This window comes from Echeneis naucrates, chromosome 10 (assembly GCF_900963305.1).
Source record: "Echeneis naucrates chromosome 10, fEcheNa1.1, whole genome shotgun sequence".
NCBI lineage: Eukaryota > Metazoa > Chordata > Actinopteri > Carangiformes > Echeneidae > Echeneis > Echeneis naucrates.
The window spans coordinates 10587001-10600602 of record NC_042520.1 but is presented as its reverse complement, the minus strand read 5'-3'; the positions used below and the strand labels follow the sequence as shown (position 1 = coordinate 10600602).

At 38.6% G+C, this 13602-nt stretch overlaps 3 protein-coding genes across 4 annotated transcripts; all 3 read left to right on the top strand.

The window, feature by feature from the left end:
• The first annotated feature begins 315 nt into the window (after positions 1-315).
• On the top strand, positions 316-2415 carry LOC115050001 (leucine-rich repeat neuronal protein 4). The gene is made up of 2 exons (XM_029512689.1): positions 316-492; positions 1281-2415. The coding sequence occupies exon 2, from the start codon at positions 1283-1285 to the stop codon at positions 2066-2068; it is 786 nt and encodes a 261-aa protein (XP_029368549.1). The 5' UTR covers positions 316-492; positions 1281-1282; the 3' UTR covers positions 2069-2415.
• A 2173-nt stretch (positions 2416-4588) lies between these two features.
• On the top strand, positions 4589-7039 carry tstd1 (thiosulfate sulfurtransferase like domain containing 1). Of its 2 annotated transcripts, none has more exons than XM_029512841.1 (4): positions 4589-4627; positions 5826-5954; positions 6190-6352; positions 6508-7039. In XM_029512841.1, the coding sequence occupies exons 1-4, from the start codon at positions 4615-4617 to the stop codon at positions 6560-6562; spliced, it is 360 nt and encodes a 119-aa protein (XP_029368701.1). In that variant the 5' UTR covers positions 4589-4614; the 3' UTR covers positions 6563-7039. The 2 variants fall into 2 exon arrangements, with proteins under 2 accessions (XP_029368701.1, XP_029368702.1); XM_029512842.1 differs by lacking the exon at positions 4589-4627 and adding an exon at positions 4723-5303.
• Positions 7040-7556: 517 nt separating this feature from the next.
• On the top strand, positions 7557-13602 carry top6bl (TOP6B like initiator of meiotic double strand breaks). The gene is made up of 14 exons (XM_029513259.1): positions 7557-7577; positions 7727-7841; positions 8635-8688; positions 8764-8885; positions 8997-9080; positions 9183-9238; positions 9545-9616; positions 9832-10027; positions 10839-10962; positions 12006-12155; positions 12263-12384; positions 12588-12698; positions 12884-12982; positions 13094-13602. The coding sequence occupies exons 1-14, from the start codon at positions 7557-7559 to the stop codon at positions 13139-13141; spliced, it is 1374 nt and encodes a 457-aa protein (XP_029369119.1). The 3' UTR covers positions 13142-13602.

The window sequence follows — 13602 nt, the reverse complement described above, 5'->3', positions numbered from 1 at the left end:
ACCTGCAGAGCATGCAGGAAGTTCTTTAAAGCCCTTTTAAAAAAGGTATTGAAAACAGACAGCTACATACAGACAACACAAACACATGCTGGAACACGCACAAGCCTACCTCCTGCTGCTGTAGAGCAAATTAATATGCTGAGAAGCACTCAGGCACATGGTGACACACACACAAACACACACTCCCCTCCAACACAATAATGGCAAGAATTTCACACAAAGAACTATGAAAGTGCAACGATGGCTGGAAGGAAGCCCTGTTGAGACAGAGCAGGAGGCATGATGTGAAAAAAGCCAGAGAATGAAAGAGTGAAGAGGGGAGGGAGAGGCCCTGAGTGGAGAAAATGAGGGGGTGTTGAATAGGAGGAGAGAGTCTCAGGGAAAGAACTTAAAACGGTGGAATCTGAAGAGCGCATGAGCACACTGGGTGAGAAGACAGGCTGGGAGTCAGCGACAAGAAAACGACCTGAGAGATCCATCAACGTCAAACAGGTACAGTTAACCTTTTCGAACACTTGCTTTGCTATTGTTTGAGTTTCACATCACTTTTTTACTACAGTGCTGTGTGTGCTGACCAGACAAAAACAACAACACTAGATTAGGTACGTGTTCATTCTTACAGATTCAGTTGTCAGTGCCACAATTTGAATGTGTAAGAAAACATTCTCTGACTTGTTTGAGTTATAAACAGGGACAAAAACAATGAGTTAACTAAGGTCCTCTAATTTTCTAATTCAGCTCTGGGTTCCCACAGAACCCTGCTGGCTCCGTGCCAGGAGAAAAGCGGTTGCCAATGAGGTCACCCCAAAAGTTGTATTTTTTTCTTCCAGCAGTCAGCATTTATTTATCTAAAGTTGTTTATAGGATGGAAAACAAAGCAAATGTTTGATTACAAAGACATATCCTGAACATAAAAATAAAAAAACAGATTTCTTCAATTTACATTCTGAACTCATGACATCTCATAAATCCTGTCTCTTATGATCAGTACCACTGCCGGTCCTCGTTTTAATGCATGTTCGTATGTTGTATTGTAATCAGGTTCTGTATTGTAGTTTGTTGACGTGACAAAGACTCGATTTCAGTTTCTTTGTTCCATCTCATCTACCCTTTAAATTCCTTTTTTGTAATTTGCCTTGACTTTCATGGTCTACAAACGAAATGACCATTTTTCTGACCACTAACTCTGATAACATTCTCTTGTCAGTTTTTTCATTGTATTTACTATGCAAGCAAAAACATTCTTGGACGTAATTTTCATTCATTATTTTTGTCCACAGCAATGCCACAACTTCGCAAGAACCTGGCAACACTTCTTCTTTTTCTGATTACCTCACCACTCCTCCACTACCACCTCTTCACTCATGCCGCCTCGACTTCCTCTCCTATCACTCGTCAACAAATCAAATACATCAAAGATTTGGGCTCAGATGATGATGATGATGATACTGAAGATGACTACAGCTCTCCTCCTGATGTAATTTCCCCTGTGAATGTTCCCAACACCAAACAAGAAACCAACTTCTGCGAGTACAATCCATGCTTGGAAAATCAGGAACCCTGTTCTGAGGTTGCGGCACGGACTGGGTGTCTCTGCCCTGGTCTTAGTGGGGAAGATGTGCCCCCTCGCTCACCGCGCATTCAAGCACTGCTACCAATCACTGCGGGAACTAACAAGAATAAGGTGGAGGTCCAGTGGTGTGCCCCACCCTCTGCTGTGACCAAGTACAAAGTGGTGGTTGAGGGACATGACGGTGATGTTTTTGAGTTTGAAAATGCTCTGCGGCACGGTTTGCTGGGATCTTTGGAAGTTGGGACCAGGGTGTGTGTACAAGCGGTAAACAATGCAGGACAAAGCCCCCCGACAGAATTCTCCTGTCAGCGTTATGACCCTCCCAGTTCTGATCAGAATCTGTTGGCCTTGATCATAGGCGGAGGAGTCGCCTTCCTGCTATTGGTCATCTTAATAGCTGTGATCTTATGGAAACAGAAAGTATGTCGAAAGGGGAAGGAAGACTCAACCGATGGACTAGGCAACCCTTCTTACAGCACAGACGGATATCTGTAATCCAGACTTTTGCATCCAGGGCAATCCAATCCTTGAGCTAGAGGGGGCATAGTAGTGAGGTTACAAACAAACATCTAACAGTGCTGTGTGGTGTTGTGATTCATCACTGAATCACACAATAGTTTTCATTCCTGTTTCAAAAGTGGATATGTTACAGGAAAAACATTAACAAACTTAACTGTGTTATCTTGGGGTTAAAACTACGGGTTTATTTGCTGGCGAATTGACTTCTGTAGGTTTACTGCCATGAATAAATTGTAAATATTGTTTTTAGGATATAGCAACTGATGGAAATTTTTGTAATAAACTAACAACTATTTTAATTAAATAACTGTATTCTGCTTGGATCATTTTTGTTTTATTTCACTTGTAAGTTTTACACAGGCGTGCATTTTATAAGATACAACTTTAAAAAAAAAAGAAGATACAACTGGGTTAGATGAAAGGAAATATAATATGGGCAGTAATGTGAATGAGTGAATTCATTTATTTATTTATTCATTTATACATTCTTTTATTATTGAGTCATCCATACAGTTGTATGGCCACCGCGCATGGACGTGAAAGATACTAAACTGTCAAATGATCCACTATGCAGTCTTGCATTCTTTTCTACAGCATATTAATATTAGTATAAGTCCAAAAGCATAAAAACAGCCATTTCAGCTTTTCCTCATCTCACCAATAGAACATATCAGGATCATGTTGTGAGACACCAGTAAACAAACATCCTAAGTTCCCATACAGTGTGCAGTGCAGCATAAAATGAGATTCACTGACCAGATTATTCAAACCACACACTGGACACAGTCTGCTATCTTCAGGCACATTCTTGAATTAACCAGTTTTCCTAGATCCGTGGTTGTCATTTTAGGTTTTAACCCAACGTATTTAACCTTGAGGTCTCTTCACACTTAAAAAGAAGCTTGTTCTTAACAGATTAATATTATAACAATAATTATTCCTGTAAATAAATAAATGCATAGTTTTTAAATCCCAGGGGAATTACGTAATTTGCTCAACATTAACACTTTTTTCAAATTGATTCTACCCTCGGTCATGGGATTTCACATTTTCATTGAATATACCCAGGAAGCCGGCACATATTTTCTTTGGGAGATGCCACTTAAGTACTCATTATCAGAAATAGAAGGGACATGAGATCCTGAAAAAAGATCCTTAAAATCTTTTTGCCATGGTCCAAGCTCCTCTTCTTTCTTTTTTTATTTTGAAAAAATTATATTTTCATCATTTTCAGTATTATTTGTGATTACATTGATTGGTTGTAGGTTATTGCTCTGTAATTGATCTAATTTTAAAGTTTGCCCTTTTCTAAAATGATTTTTGTAAAATCTATGAAATAAGAAAAAACAATAATAATTAAAATAAGTAAGTACGTAATGTAAGTTGAGTTGTTGAGACAGAGCAAGCCACTTCTGAAATAGAAGACACTGAGACTGGCATTAGCTATAAAAGTATCTTCACTTTACTCTTACTGAGTAATATATATGAATGGTGCTGCACAGTGACACTGATAGGAACTGAGTGGTTTTCTCTGTCTCTTTCATTTATCTCTCAAATTTAGCAAATCTTGACTTGTGAACTTTTATTTCACAAAACATACACAGTAGAAGTGTATTAAATGTAGAAACAATAGGATAAGCATCACATTGAGCAAACACAATAGTTCTCTCTAATAGACACTGAACGCAACGCGTCATACTCCGGAAGCCACGCCCACCGGAGGGGAAAACAATCGGCGGCACAGTTTAAAAAACACTGTGCAGTACTTAGCTTAAAACATTATTTTAACACGCTAGCTGTACCAGAGAAATAAATGGAGCAATGATAAACTCACGTATGTAGGTCTTTATCATTGCACCTATAAATTTTAACATGTCATCCCTTATGTTACAGCGTAATAAAAGCTTGACATGAGAAGAGTATCCAGTGAGGACTAATTTCTTGTTTTTTAGGAATATACACTCACACAACAATGAGAAATTACATACCTTTGGAGGCCCATAACTTTTTGTAAGTGGAAAAATGCGTTAGCTTAATTTACAACAATAAAGATAGCCTAATAGATATTTACTTAAAATATATGGCTTACCAAAGACAAAATGCTTGCTACACACACACATATTGTGTGTCAGGACTCCAGAGTTTTCCAGCTCCAGTCGTTCCCGACGATGGCGTCTCTCGTCTTAGAGGCTCATTTTTTCTGTTCGGCAGCTTATAAACACTTAGATCAGGGTTCTTTAACATGTTGGTAGATCACCCTACCACGCAGCAGCTTTGGGGCATTTATTTGTGATTGCTGACACACGGAGAGTAACAAGAGACATCTTCACACAACACAAAGTCACCGGAGAGCTATCGATTGTTTTCCCCTTCTGTGTGGGCGGGGCTTGAATGCGCTCTGCCTCTATTGTGCGCTAATTGGTGTAAATCAAGCTAAGTCCCGCCTTCCCGTGGCGTGTAAACCAATCATCAACCGCAAAGTCAATTCCAGGAAGAAGTCAGCACAACTTCAGCATTCCGCGATGGCGAGCTCAGGTGAGTCTTTTTCACAGCAGACAATTTCATCAGCTCTTCATTATTTGAGCTGCGTGAACTTAACTACTTTGATGTGTCCAGGTTTTGCTCATGAAAGCTGTTGCACTTATTAAATGAACGAGTAAAACCACAATGGTTGCTAAAGTGATACTGTATTGTACTTTTTATTTTCGGGTCTTGTTGAAGATCGTTTTACAAACCTTCCTGTGCAACCAATGCGATAACTAATAGGAGGAGTAACAATGTGTTTTTGTTAAAATAACTTTCTTGCCGATTTATTTTTTGTTTGTGTTAATTATAAATATGATATGATTCAGAATGACTCAGCAGATTCTAAACGTCACAATGACTCCTAGTCCGTGTTCACCTGTATTAACCCCGAGGAGAAGCAGGAAATTATTTGAGTGGAAGGATTTCACTCTCAAATTAAACTGATAACTATGCGCATACCAGAAACTGAGACATCATAGGGGCATTGTTCCCTCACTCCTAATCTAAACACACAGGTACACTGTCTGATAAGAAATATGTGTGTGCCAACATAGAGCAACAGTCTTCAGAGGACTGGAGTTGTAAAGCTGAACTATTCTGTATCCTGTGATGGTTCCAGACTTCATCATTCGTCAATGGGGACTGTGATCTTCTCAGTGACTCACACAGAAGTTTATACTAATGAGTAATTCAACTACATTCTTCTCAATTTGCACAATTTTGGGCCTCCTCTGGCAAATTTCATAATATGTCCTTTCTTTTCTTTTCTTTTCTTTTTTGTTAAATCTAAAGAAAAACAGTAAATTCATCCAAGCAGCAGTCAGACAGCCAACGTTTATCTGAATTACACTTTTTTTCATTTTATTTCATTTAACACAAAAAAGTACACACAATAGAGCTTGGTGACTGAAAATAAGTGGAACTAATCATGAAAACACTACATTTTATTATAACATTGACGAATACAGGCTATGAAATGTAGATCAGTCAAATCAAGGGTGACAAACAATGCCCCTTTTCTTTTGTATGTTCCTAATTATCCAGCTGCTTTCCAGTACTGTTGGTTGGTAGGAAAATGTTGTGGGTTTTTTGTTTTGTTGTTTTTTTTTTTTTCTTTCAAATAAATGGGACAATCCATTTGTAGTTTAAAAAAAATGAAATGTCAGACTATGCAAAGGCTTTATTGTACTTAATCTGTTATTGCCAGGCACCAAAGAAATCTCCTATGAGGAACTGAAAGCGCTTCTTGCAAAAAGCCAGAATGTCACCCTGGTTGATGTTCGTAGTAAAGATGAAGTTGATAAAGGCCGTATTCCAGGATCCATTCACATCCCGGGTGAGAATCTTTTAAATCAATAGAGTAAATCAAATCAATTTAATTTACACTGAGTGAAAAAAAATCACTTAGTGAAATTAATGGATGGTTTACAACTGTCATTTTGATAGTGATAGTGATTCAAATAAAGTAATATTCTACCATATCATTGCTCTGTATAGTCTTCCCCAGCTGTTAATGTTTTATGTCCATGATTTACTCAATCTTACAAAACATCTTCCTTTAATTCATTCAGTTGATACAGTCGAGGCTGCTTTTGCAAAGGAGCCAGAAGATTTCAGGGCTGTTTATGGAATAACCAAGCCAGCGTTGGATGCCCCAGAGCTAGTGTTTCACTGCCAGATGGGCAGGAGAGGGGGAGTGGCCACCAGCAAGATCCATGAGCTTGGATTTGTGAAGTAAATAAATTATTGTTTACTATAAATAAGACAAATACCAAGTCCATCTGGATTTTGTATAGACCACCCATGTTAGTTATTTAGATGAATGGCCCTAGCTATTATGTTTTAAGTTATTTAACTTGCCTTTTCTGTGCCTCTGTTGTGTCTTTCAGTGCACGCAATTATGCTGGAGGATACAAGGAGTGGTCTGAGAAAGAGGGGAAATGATTCATGTTGAAGGAAAGCGTCAGGACAAATGGAAGGAATCAATGAAAAAAGACACATACAGCAACAGTTGACAAAAGATAGAAGATTTATTGCTTTGATGGTGGTGGCGCAGAGCATTACTCACACATTGTTCTAAAATCTCCTTTAGGTTTTCAGTACAGTTCAGATAAGGATTGTGTGTTGGCCATTACCTCTTGGTTTCCAAAGTTTCGAGGACATACTGAGACTTTCAAGCTATGTCTTTGGCTTGGACATACAGAAATACCAATATACACATTTTACCTACAAGCTCCTACAAGCTTCAATTATAACAAATTTCCAAGCTCAGGTCCTTTAATTTGTCCACAATCTATATATTTATAGAAAATAGCCATTATGAAAGCTTGACAGACAAACTTGAATAGCACTTTTTCCTATATTTGATACTGTTTTGTTTTCATGGAAATGCGAAATAAAAGTTAATGTGTGTTAATGACATACTTGTGTGGTTAATTTTTGAGAGCTCAATAGCTGCACATTCGAAACTAGACCTACACCTTTTCCAAATTATTAATCTTTTTTTTTTTTTTAAGACTGGACTATTAATGATTAAAAAGAGCATTATAACAGTACTTCCCTGCTACTTTCTGACTTTTCAGACCAAACAGGCACATTTTTAAAGACTCCAACTCCACGACAATATAAAAACACTGCTTTGGCCTCACAAAAATGTTGATTAAACTCTCAAGTATTAAATGATACAAACCTCACTGGGCTCGTTTTCTGCATTGGTTAGGCCACAGAACTTTTATTTTGAAGTACTTGAGTGCGTTTACTTTCACTAAATGACACTTGCGGTGTAATTCCAGTGTGTTATTGGTATTTTTATTTTAGTTACTTATAGTGACCTCACAGATTTAGTAACATCCCCAGCTGTGATATCGAGCATGAGGGATTTCTGTTGCTCCATCAGAGAAAAGCTAATTTAGCCATTTGTGTCGGGGACCTACACATAATGCTGAGAGAAATACAGCAGGTAATGGTTTGTTTTAGTGCAAGTATTGTTTGGTAGACGGTTAGTTTGTAAATGTTTATAAAAACGCTCCTCTCCGGTTTGAAGCTAGCTAGCATGGCACAGCTAGCATTAGCCGGCTGAGCTCCGTGTGTCTGTGCCGACCTGTGCAGGTGCTGCGGCTGCTGCTGCTGCTGGGAAAACGGAGACAACGGCGCTGTTTGAAGGGGGAAGGAGGACTTTTCGTTCTTCTGTGGAGCCGCACAGGAAAAAGGTTACACTGCACTGGTAAGATTCAAGTCCAGCCGGGGGAAAACAGAAATTCAGATAGAAATGGGTGAGCAGAGTTGTACTGCAGGAGGGATGCTTTGCGTTTAAAAGTTCAAAACTTCAGACATCCATTCAAAAAATAATCCTGTGAGAAAAATAAAATCACTGTGGCAACTTTTTGTTTTGTTTCCTCAGGGGGGAAAAAAAAACAAGACTGCTGCCACTGAACTTTATTTGGCTTCATACACAAAGCTGATTTGTGATAGATTTCATATTTATACACATTTACACAAACCTTGTATTTGCATCGTTACGTACAGCAGATCAACGAAAGTATATGCTCTGTTCAGAGTTGACCTTAAGCTTTTGTTCAGGACCAAGTGTACAGGAAGGCTGAATTTGGCTCAAGGACAGTTGGACAACTACTGATGTACATCACGTTTATTCATCGCTGCACTATTAAGTATGCAATATATTTTATACAGTTTGTGTTTACAACAGGTAAAACACTGATGACGTGGGTATTCATATTTCTAGAACATGGATATCTTAAATGGCATTTTAGAATATCCGATAATTTTGGATAAATCAGTCAAAAACGAGAAGCTCATCCAATTAATGTTTAATTTTAGAAATCTAAAGAATCTATGGAGAGTCGTGGTGTGAACTCCATCTCACACATTGTAAATGGGATTTAGAGGAAAATAACTGACGCCAGCAAATGTCATGACCAGATACAACAAAAGAATAGGTCTGGCATAAAGTAAGAAAATTGCCAGGGGTTTTAACAACAGTCCTGCTTGTTGTCCAGTTGCAGCTGCTGGTCCCTGGTGCAGGGGGATTAACATGAAAGCTCTCCAGCCTGGTTCGTACACGCACCCAATATATGAGCAAATCTTCATCTTCTGTATTCCACTTAACCTTTTTTTTGCCATGTTAGTCCTCGCAGATTTGAAGGAAAGCATGTTTCCCTGTGTATGGTCATGTCCTGAGTCCGACCCTGTGGATCTTTGGACCTTCACTGATCTATATGGTTCCCTCAGATTGCTCCTTTCCTTTGAGGTACAAGCCCTTTTAATGTTAAATCTTCAAATGAAAAATGCAACATATTTCTATTTAAATTAGTTTTCATGTGACAATTGTAAATCACTTTTATTTCTTTTTACCAAACAGTTGAAAGATGCAAGACTTTTTACTCCAGAGTGGCAAACTCATATAGAGACCTTCCTACATATATTCAGTTTGGCTAATGCAGGGGTATGAAGAAATCTTTTCCTAACCACAGGCCAGTCATTAACCATGGTAGTGTGATTTTTTTTCTCCCCCTTTTTTTTAATTAATTAAAAAAAATTTCCACAGGTTAAAATCCATCTCAAATTCAGACTCAACCAGATGACCAATCAACAAGATTTCAGGTTGGATTCCAACTAAAGTTAAAGTTGATTAACTGGAGAGAGTTGATAATAGAGCAAGTTACTTCAAAGCAATGTCTTCAATTTAAACATGTGCTAAATGTTTCATATGGTAGTTAGCTAGCAACATTTTTGCTGCTGCAGGTTATAACATGAAAACAGCCATAAAGTTACTCACTACTACAGTTAATCTTTCACAGGTATAGGGAACTTCATATATGTAAATGACCAATGGTTATGAGCCCCCACCACCCCGTTTTCTTATTGCACTGTGTATTTTATATTAACATTGTGCTCAAACTGTTGCAGAGTGAAAATCAAAAGTAAAGTCCCACAGGCAGACAATCCATCCCTGGTCTTGGATGTCACTTGTAAAACACGGTCAGTAGGCTAATACTGTCTCAGTATTATTTGATGTGTAGTAGTCTTACCTTTAAGAGGAAAATTACAGATGTTAAATGAATAGAAGTTGTATTCTAATTCATCAATGCATACAACAACATGCCAGAAAATTGTTGATGTTGATGTTACAGGTCCACTGTACTGTTTGCATGCTGTTGTCTGCAGAAAGTGAGTCTCTCTCTTTGGGTTTAAAGGCCTCCAGAGTGTGTGACAAAAGGATGCTGGTGTCAGGGAGGACACCCAGTCTGTGGAAGCAAGTTGCCACTTAATATCCCACCACAAGCCATGGATCAGGGCCTGTATGGGGAGCTCAGTATTCTGCCTGTTACACTCTTAAGGCCCTGTGTGCTGCAGTATCCCAACCTGGCAACGCGGCTCACTCACATACAAGTATCCTTTGCTACCATCCACCACCGTAAGGAGTGGAATCTTTGGACAGGCTTGTAGACAATGCCCAGTACAATGGCCTCTGGTTTGCATCTCTGTTGTTCTCGGATGTCGTGCTTCAACATAGTTTTGTAAGGCTGGGACTTTCAGTCTGCTCTGGGACCATTTGCAGCCGAGTGCACAGGGATGAGGTCAATTGACTCAAAATCCATGGTAGTCTGCTGGAAAGGAAAGGATTGCACCCTTTGGATTGGGAGTGATTTACTGCCCGAAGTGAAAAAGTTTTTTATGAGTTATGCATAGAGAGCTAGATAGTAAAACTTGTCACCTGGCCACATCATCAATCAAATTAATTTATTCCTAAACAAGGAACAATGAGAAGCCAGTCGTCAAGAGAGTTTTAGGGAAGAATATTGTTTTCATTCCCTCCTGGAAGACATTCAGAGTTGCACCCATTTGTTTGCACAGAAAGTGCCACAGATTGTTGCTAAACTAATGGAAAAAGTGATTTTAGAGAAGCAGCATTGAAGTCAGCTTGGTTTTTTTGTTTTTGTTTTTTTACCTGTGCACCACAGCCAGATGGTTGAGAGACAGCTTCTAACTCAAAATGTCAGGTATAAAGATTGGTGCTTTAATGTAGCAGCAAAGTGAACATTATTCTGGACGGGGGCTGGTGAAGAAAGAGCTGGGCTTGAAAACAGAACTATTAATTTACTGGCCAAATTTACTGTTTTTGTACCCACAGCTGCTTTTGTTGACTCAGTGGAAATGATCCAGGCATCGGATAGTTTTCTTTGACTTCACATTCCTCCAGGTGTTGGTTTACAGCCCTAGTAATGTTCCTGTTTCTGCTCCCTCCTCCTTCTTCCAGAGTCTTTTTGCACATCTGGGCTGTCAGGAACTGAACCAATGTGACCTTCACTGCTTCACCTTCAAAGGTTGACTGCAACCATGGATGAGATCAAAACACGCAACACATAAAAACTGTTTGGTTGTGCTGGGTGTTGAGCTTGGAGTAGGTCCACAGTCCGGAACAGTTAATCCTGGGTTTAGAAGTAACTTAACAATTGCTTTTAGTTATCTGTTGACAATGAGGTCTGAGAATAATTTAAGCCACCTGTGTTTATTGGTGAGATAATGCACACACAACCATGGCCTGGAGCTTCGTATAAAAGTTTTATTGATGAATAAGAAGCCCATAATTTGAATCAGGGGAATAAAACCAAACATTGGATGTGCAGAAAAAAACAACACCCAGAACATTGTAACAAAAACCTTAAAAGGACAGTACTTCAAGAGAATTTACTGCAAGTTATCCCACATTATTGCACTACCTTTTACAAATCTAGGTCCTATAAATTATGTTCATTTGAAACTAATCTACATAGTCTAGGTTGAATGGTTTATGTTGGCTGTGAATACTTGGCTCTCATGCGAGTGTTGCATACATTAATAATGTGAAATTCTCACAGCAGAAAATGGTTGTGAGGCATTTGCGGAAAGGGTTTACCATGTGTTGCACAGGCTCTGACGCAGTAGACTCTAGTTCACATCGTAGCAAATCTGTGCCTCATGTTGCCATTTTAAACCATGAAGTTGGATCTTTTTGTGACTTTAACTATGTGGTTTGGTTGCCAAATATACAAAAATACCAGTCAAGCCTCAGTTAGAGCAATGCTTTTGTCAAAATAAAACAATAATAATGGTTTAAAATGGGTCAGTCTAAATGCTGACGTAATGCTTATTAATTAAATGACACAGTAAACACTAAGCAAAACCACAGCTCACAGCACACGTGAATTACAAGTACCTTATTCATGCACAAAGCATGATATATACAAATTCAAAAAATCCCTGTTATGTTTTGGATTGTCTGAACTTGAACTTTAACCAACCAAACCTAGCTGAACAACCATGCTATATTTACTATATCTATTTTCTCTTTACTATCCATTGTTGTCCAATGTTTGAACCTCTGCAGACCATGCACTCAGCAGCAGCACAGTGTACGAAGCAGAGCAAGAAATCTGGGAGGAAGAATCAAGTCCTTCCACAATTCAACAGAGTCTCCTGCTCTTCCTCTTCCTGCAGCACAGTGACCCCTTCACCTCCCAGGCCTTTGATGTTCTGGGTAAGAGACAATTATATCATGTGTATTAATTTTTACTTCTAGTATAGCTGAAAACAAGAATAAATCACTATTTCAGCTACACTGGTAACAGGGTTTTCTCTGGTTAGTGACTGAGGCGCTGATAGAGCACCACCTGGAGGATATTATGAGCAACAACAGACAGGCAATCAGAACAGCCCTGCAGACTGAACTGATGAATGCACTGGGAGCACAGCATCAGAGAAAAAAGGCAAGTATGAGACACATATATACACTAACTGGTTGTCATCAGCCATGAAGTTGTGAAGAAAAATAATTTTTGCTGGTTTTCTTTCTTATTCATTATGAATAAGATATGTTTAGGGGTTAGTGTCACATTTTATCAACCCGTGAACAATCGAATTATTCATTTACTGGAACTCTAACCCTGTGTGCTTGTGTGTGACACCAAAGGAGCAGGAGAAGCTGTGTTCAGCTCTAGATGTGATTCTCAGTTCGTCCATGAGTATCGTGAGCTGCAGCTGTAACGTGGACTTCAGAAAAGCCTGTCTGAACAGCATGATGGTGTGAAAAAAGTTTTTAAATGTTTAAGTAGATATTTATATGAAAATGATTTGCTTTTTCATCATTTAAAAAAGACACCAGTCAAAGATGTACACAGCTACACTATACCAGTTACACTCAAAGACATTCTTGCCGTCATGATAATATTGTGAGGAAAAATATGTGTAACGCATGTATTTTGTCAGGTGGGTGACACCCGTGAACTGTCTGCCTCCCTCAGTGAGTCTCTGAGAAGGGTGACATCATGGAAATTCAGGAGCAGAAGTGGGTGCTACTCTGCACAAGTAAGTGGGATGTTTGTTTCATCACGTCGGCCAGTTCATATATCAGCACTTCATTTCAGTTTGACATTTGATTTTGTTCAATATTTGGACACCACATCATTGTTTCCACAGATGGAAGAACATCCTGAGGTTGATGAGTTCACCAGACCAGAAATCTGAGATTGTGTTGGTCTTGAAAGAGTTTTGTTCCATTTAAAGTCTGTGGAGGAAGTTAACTCCGGAGTGATCTTTTTTCAGTCAACAATGTGGGAACAGTGCATGTTGAAAATGTGCTGTTAAAAGATGGCTATTTAATCAATCTTTAATTTTACTCTATTACTCTCATTGTTGTTATTATAGTTTATGTATCAAAAACATTGTGATTGTTCTTTTACATTTCTAAGATGCCCTCAGAAAGATGTTAGGACTGCAGCTAATTGTTTTAGTTGCTGCTTTTTATTTTCATTATTGATTAAGCTGCCAATTATTTTTATTATCCATGCATATAGAAATATCTTGCAGCCCCAGGCCATTATTAGATGTCATGTTTTGCTTGACCATCACTTAAAGCATAGTCAGTTTGTCAGGAAAATTCTCACACGTGTTCTACATAAACATTAACCATTTTTCAGTTACACTAA

Bases quoted from the DNA above. Each gene is read 5' to 3' on its own strand.
- LOC115050001 (XM_029512689.1), top strand. From the start codon at position 1,283: ATGCCACAACTTCGCAAGAACCTGGCAACACTTCTTCTTTTTCTGATT.
- tstd1 (XM_029512841.1), top strand. The intron at 5,955-6,189 runs GTGAGAATCTTT...TAATTCATTCAG, and splicing joins AGGATCCATTCACATCCCGG to TTGATACAGTCGAGGCTGCT. The intron at 6,353-6,507 runs GTAAATAAATTA...TGTGTCTTTCAG, and splicing joins CATGAGCTTGGATTTGTGAA to TGCACGCAATTATGCTGGAG.
- top6bl (XM_029513259.1), top strand. From the start codon at position 7,557: ATGCTGAGAGAAATACAGCAG. The intron at 9,081-9,182 runs GTATGAAGAAAT...AAATTTCCACAG, and splicing joins TCAGTTTGGCTAATGCAGGG to GTTAAAATCCATCTCAAATT. The intron at 12,385-12,587 runs GCAAGTATGAGA...GTGACACCAAAG, and splicing joins CACAGCATCAGAGAAAAAAG to GAGCAGGAGAAGCTGTGTTC.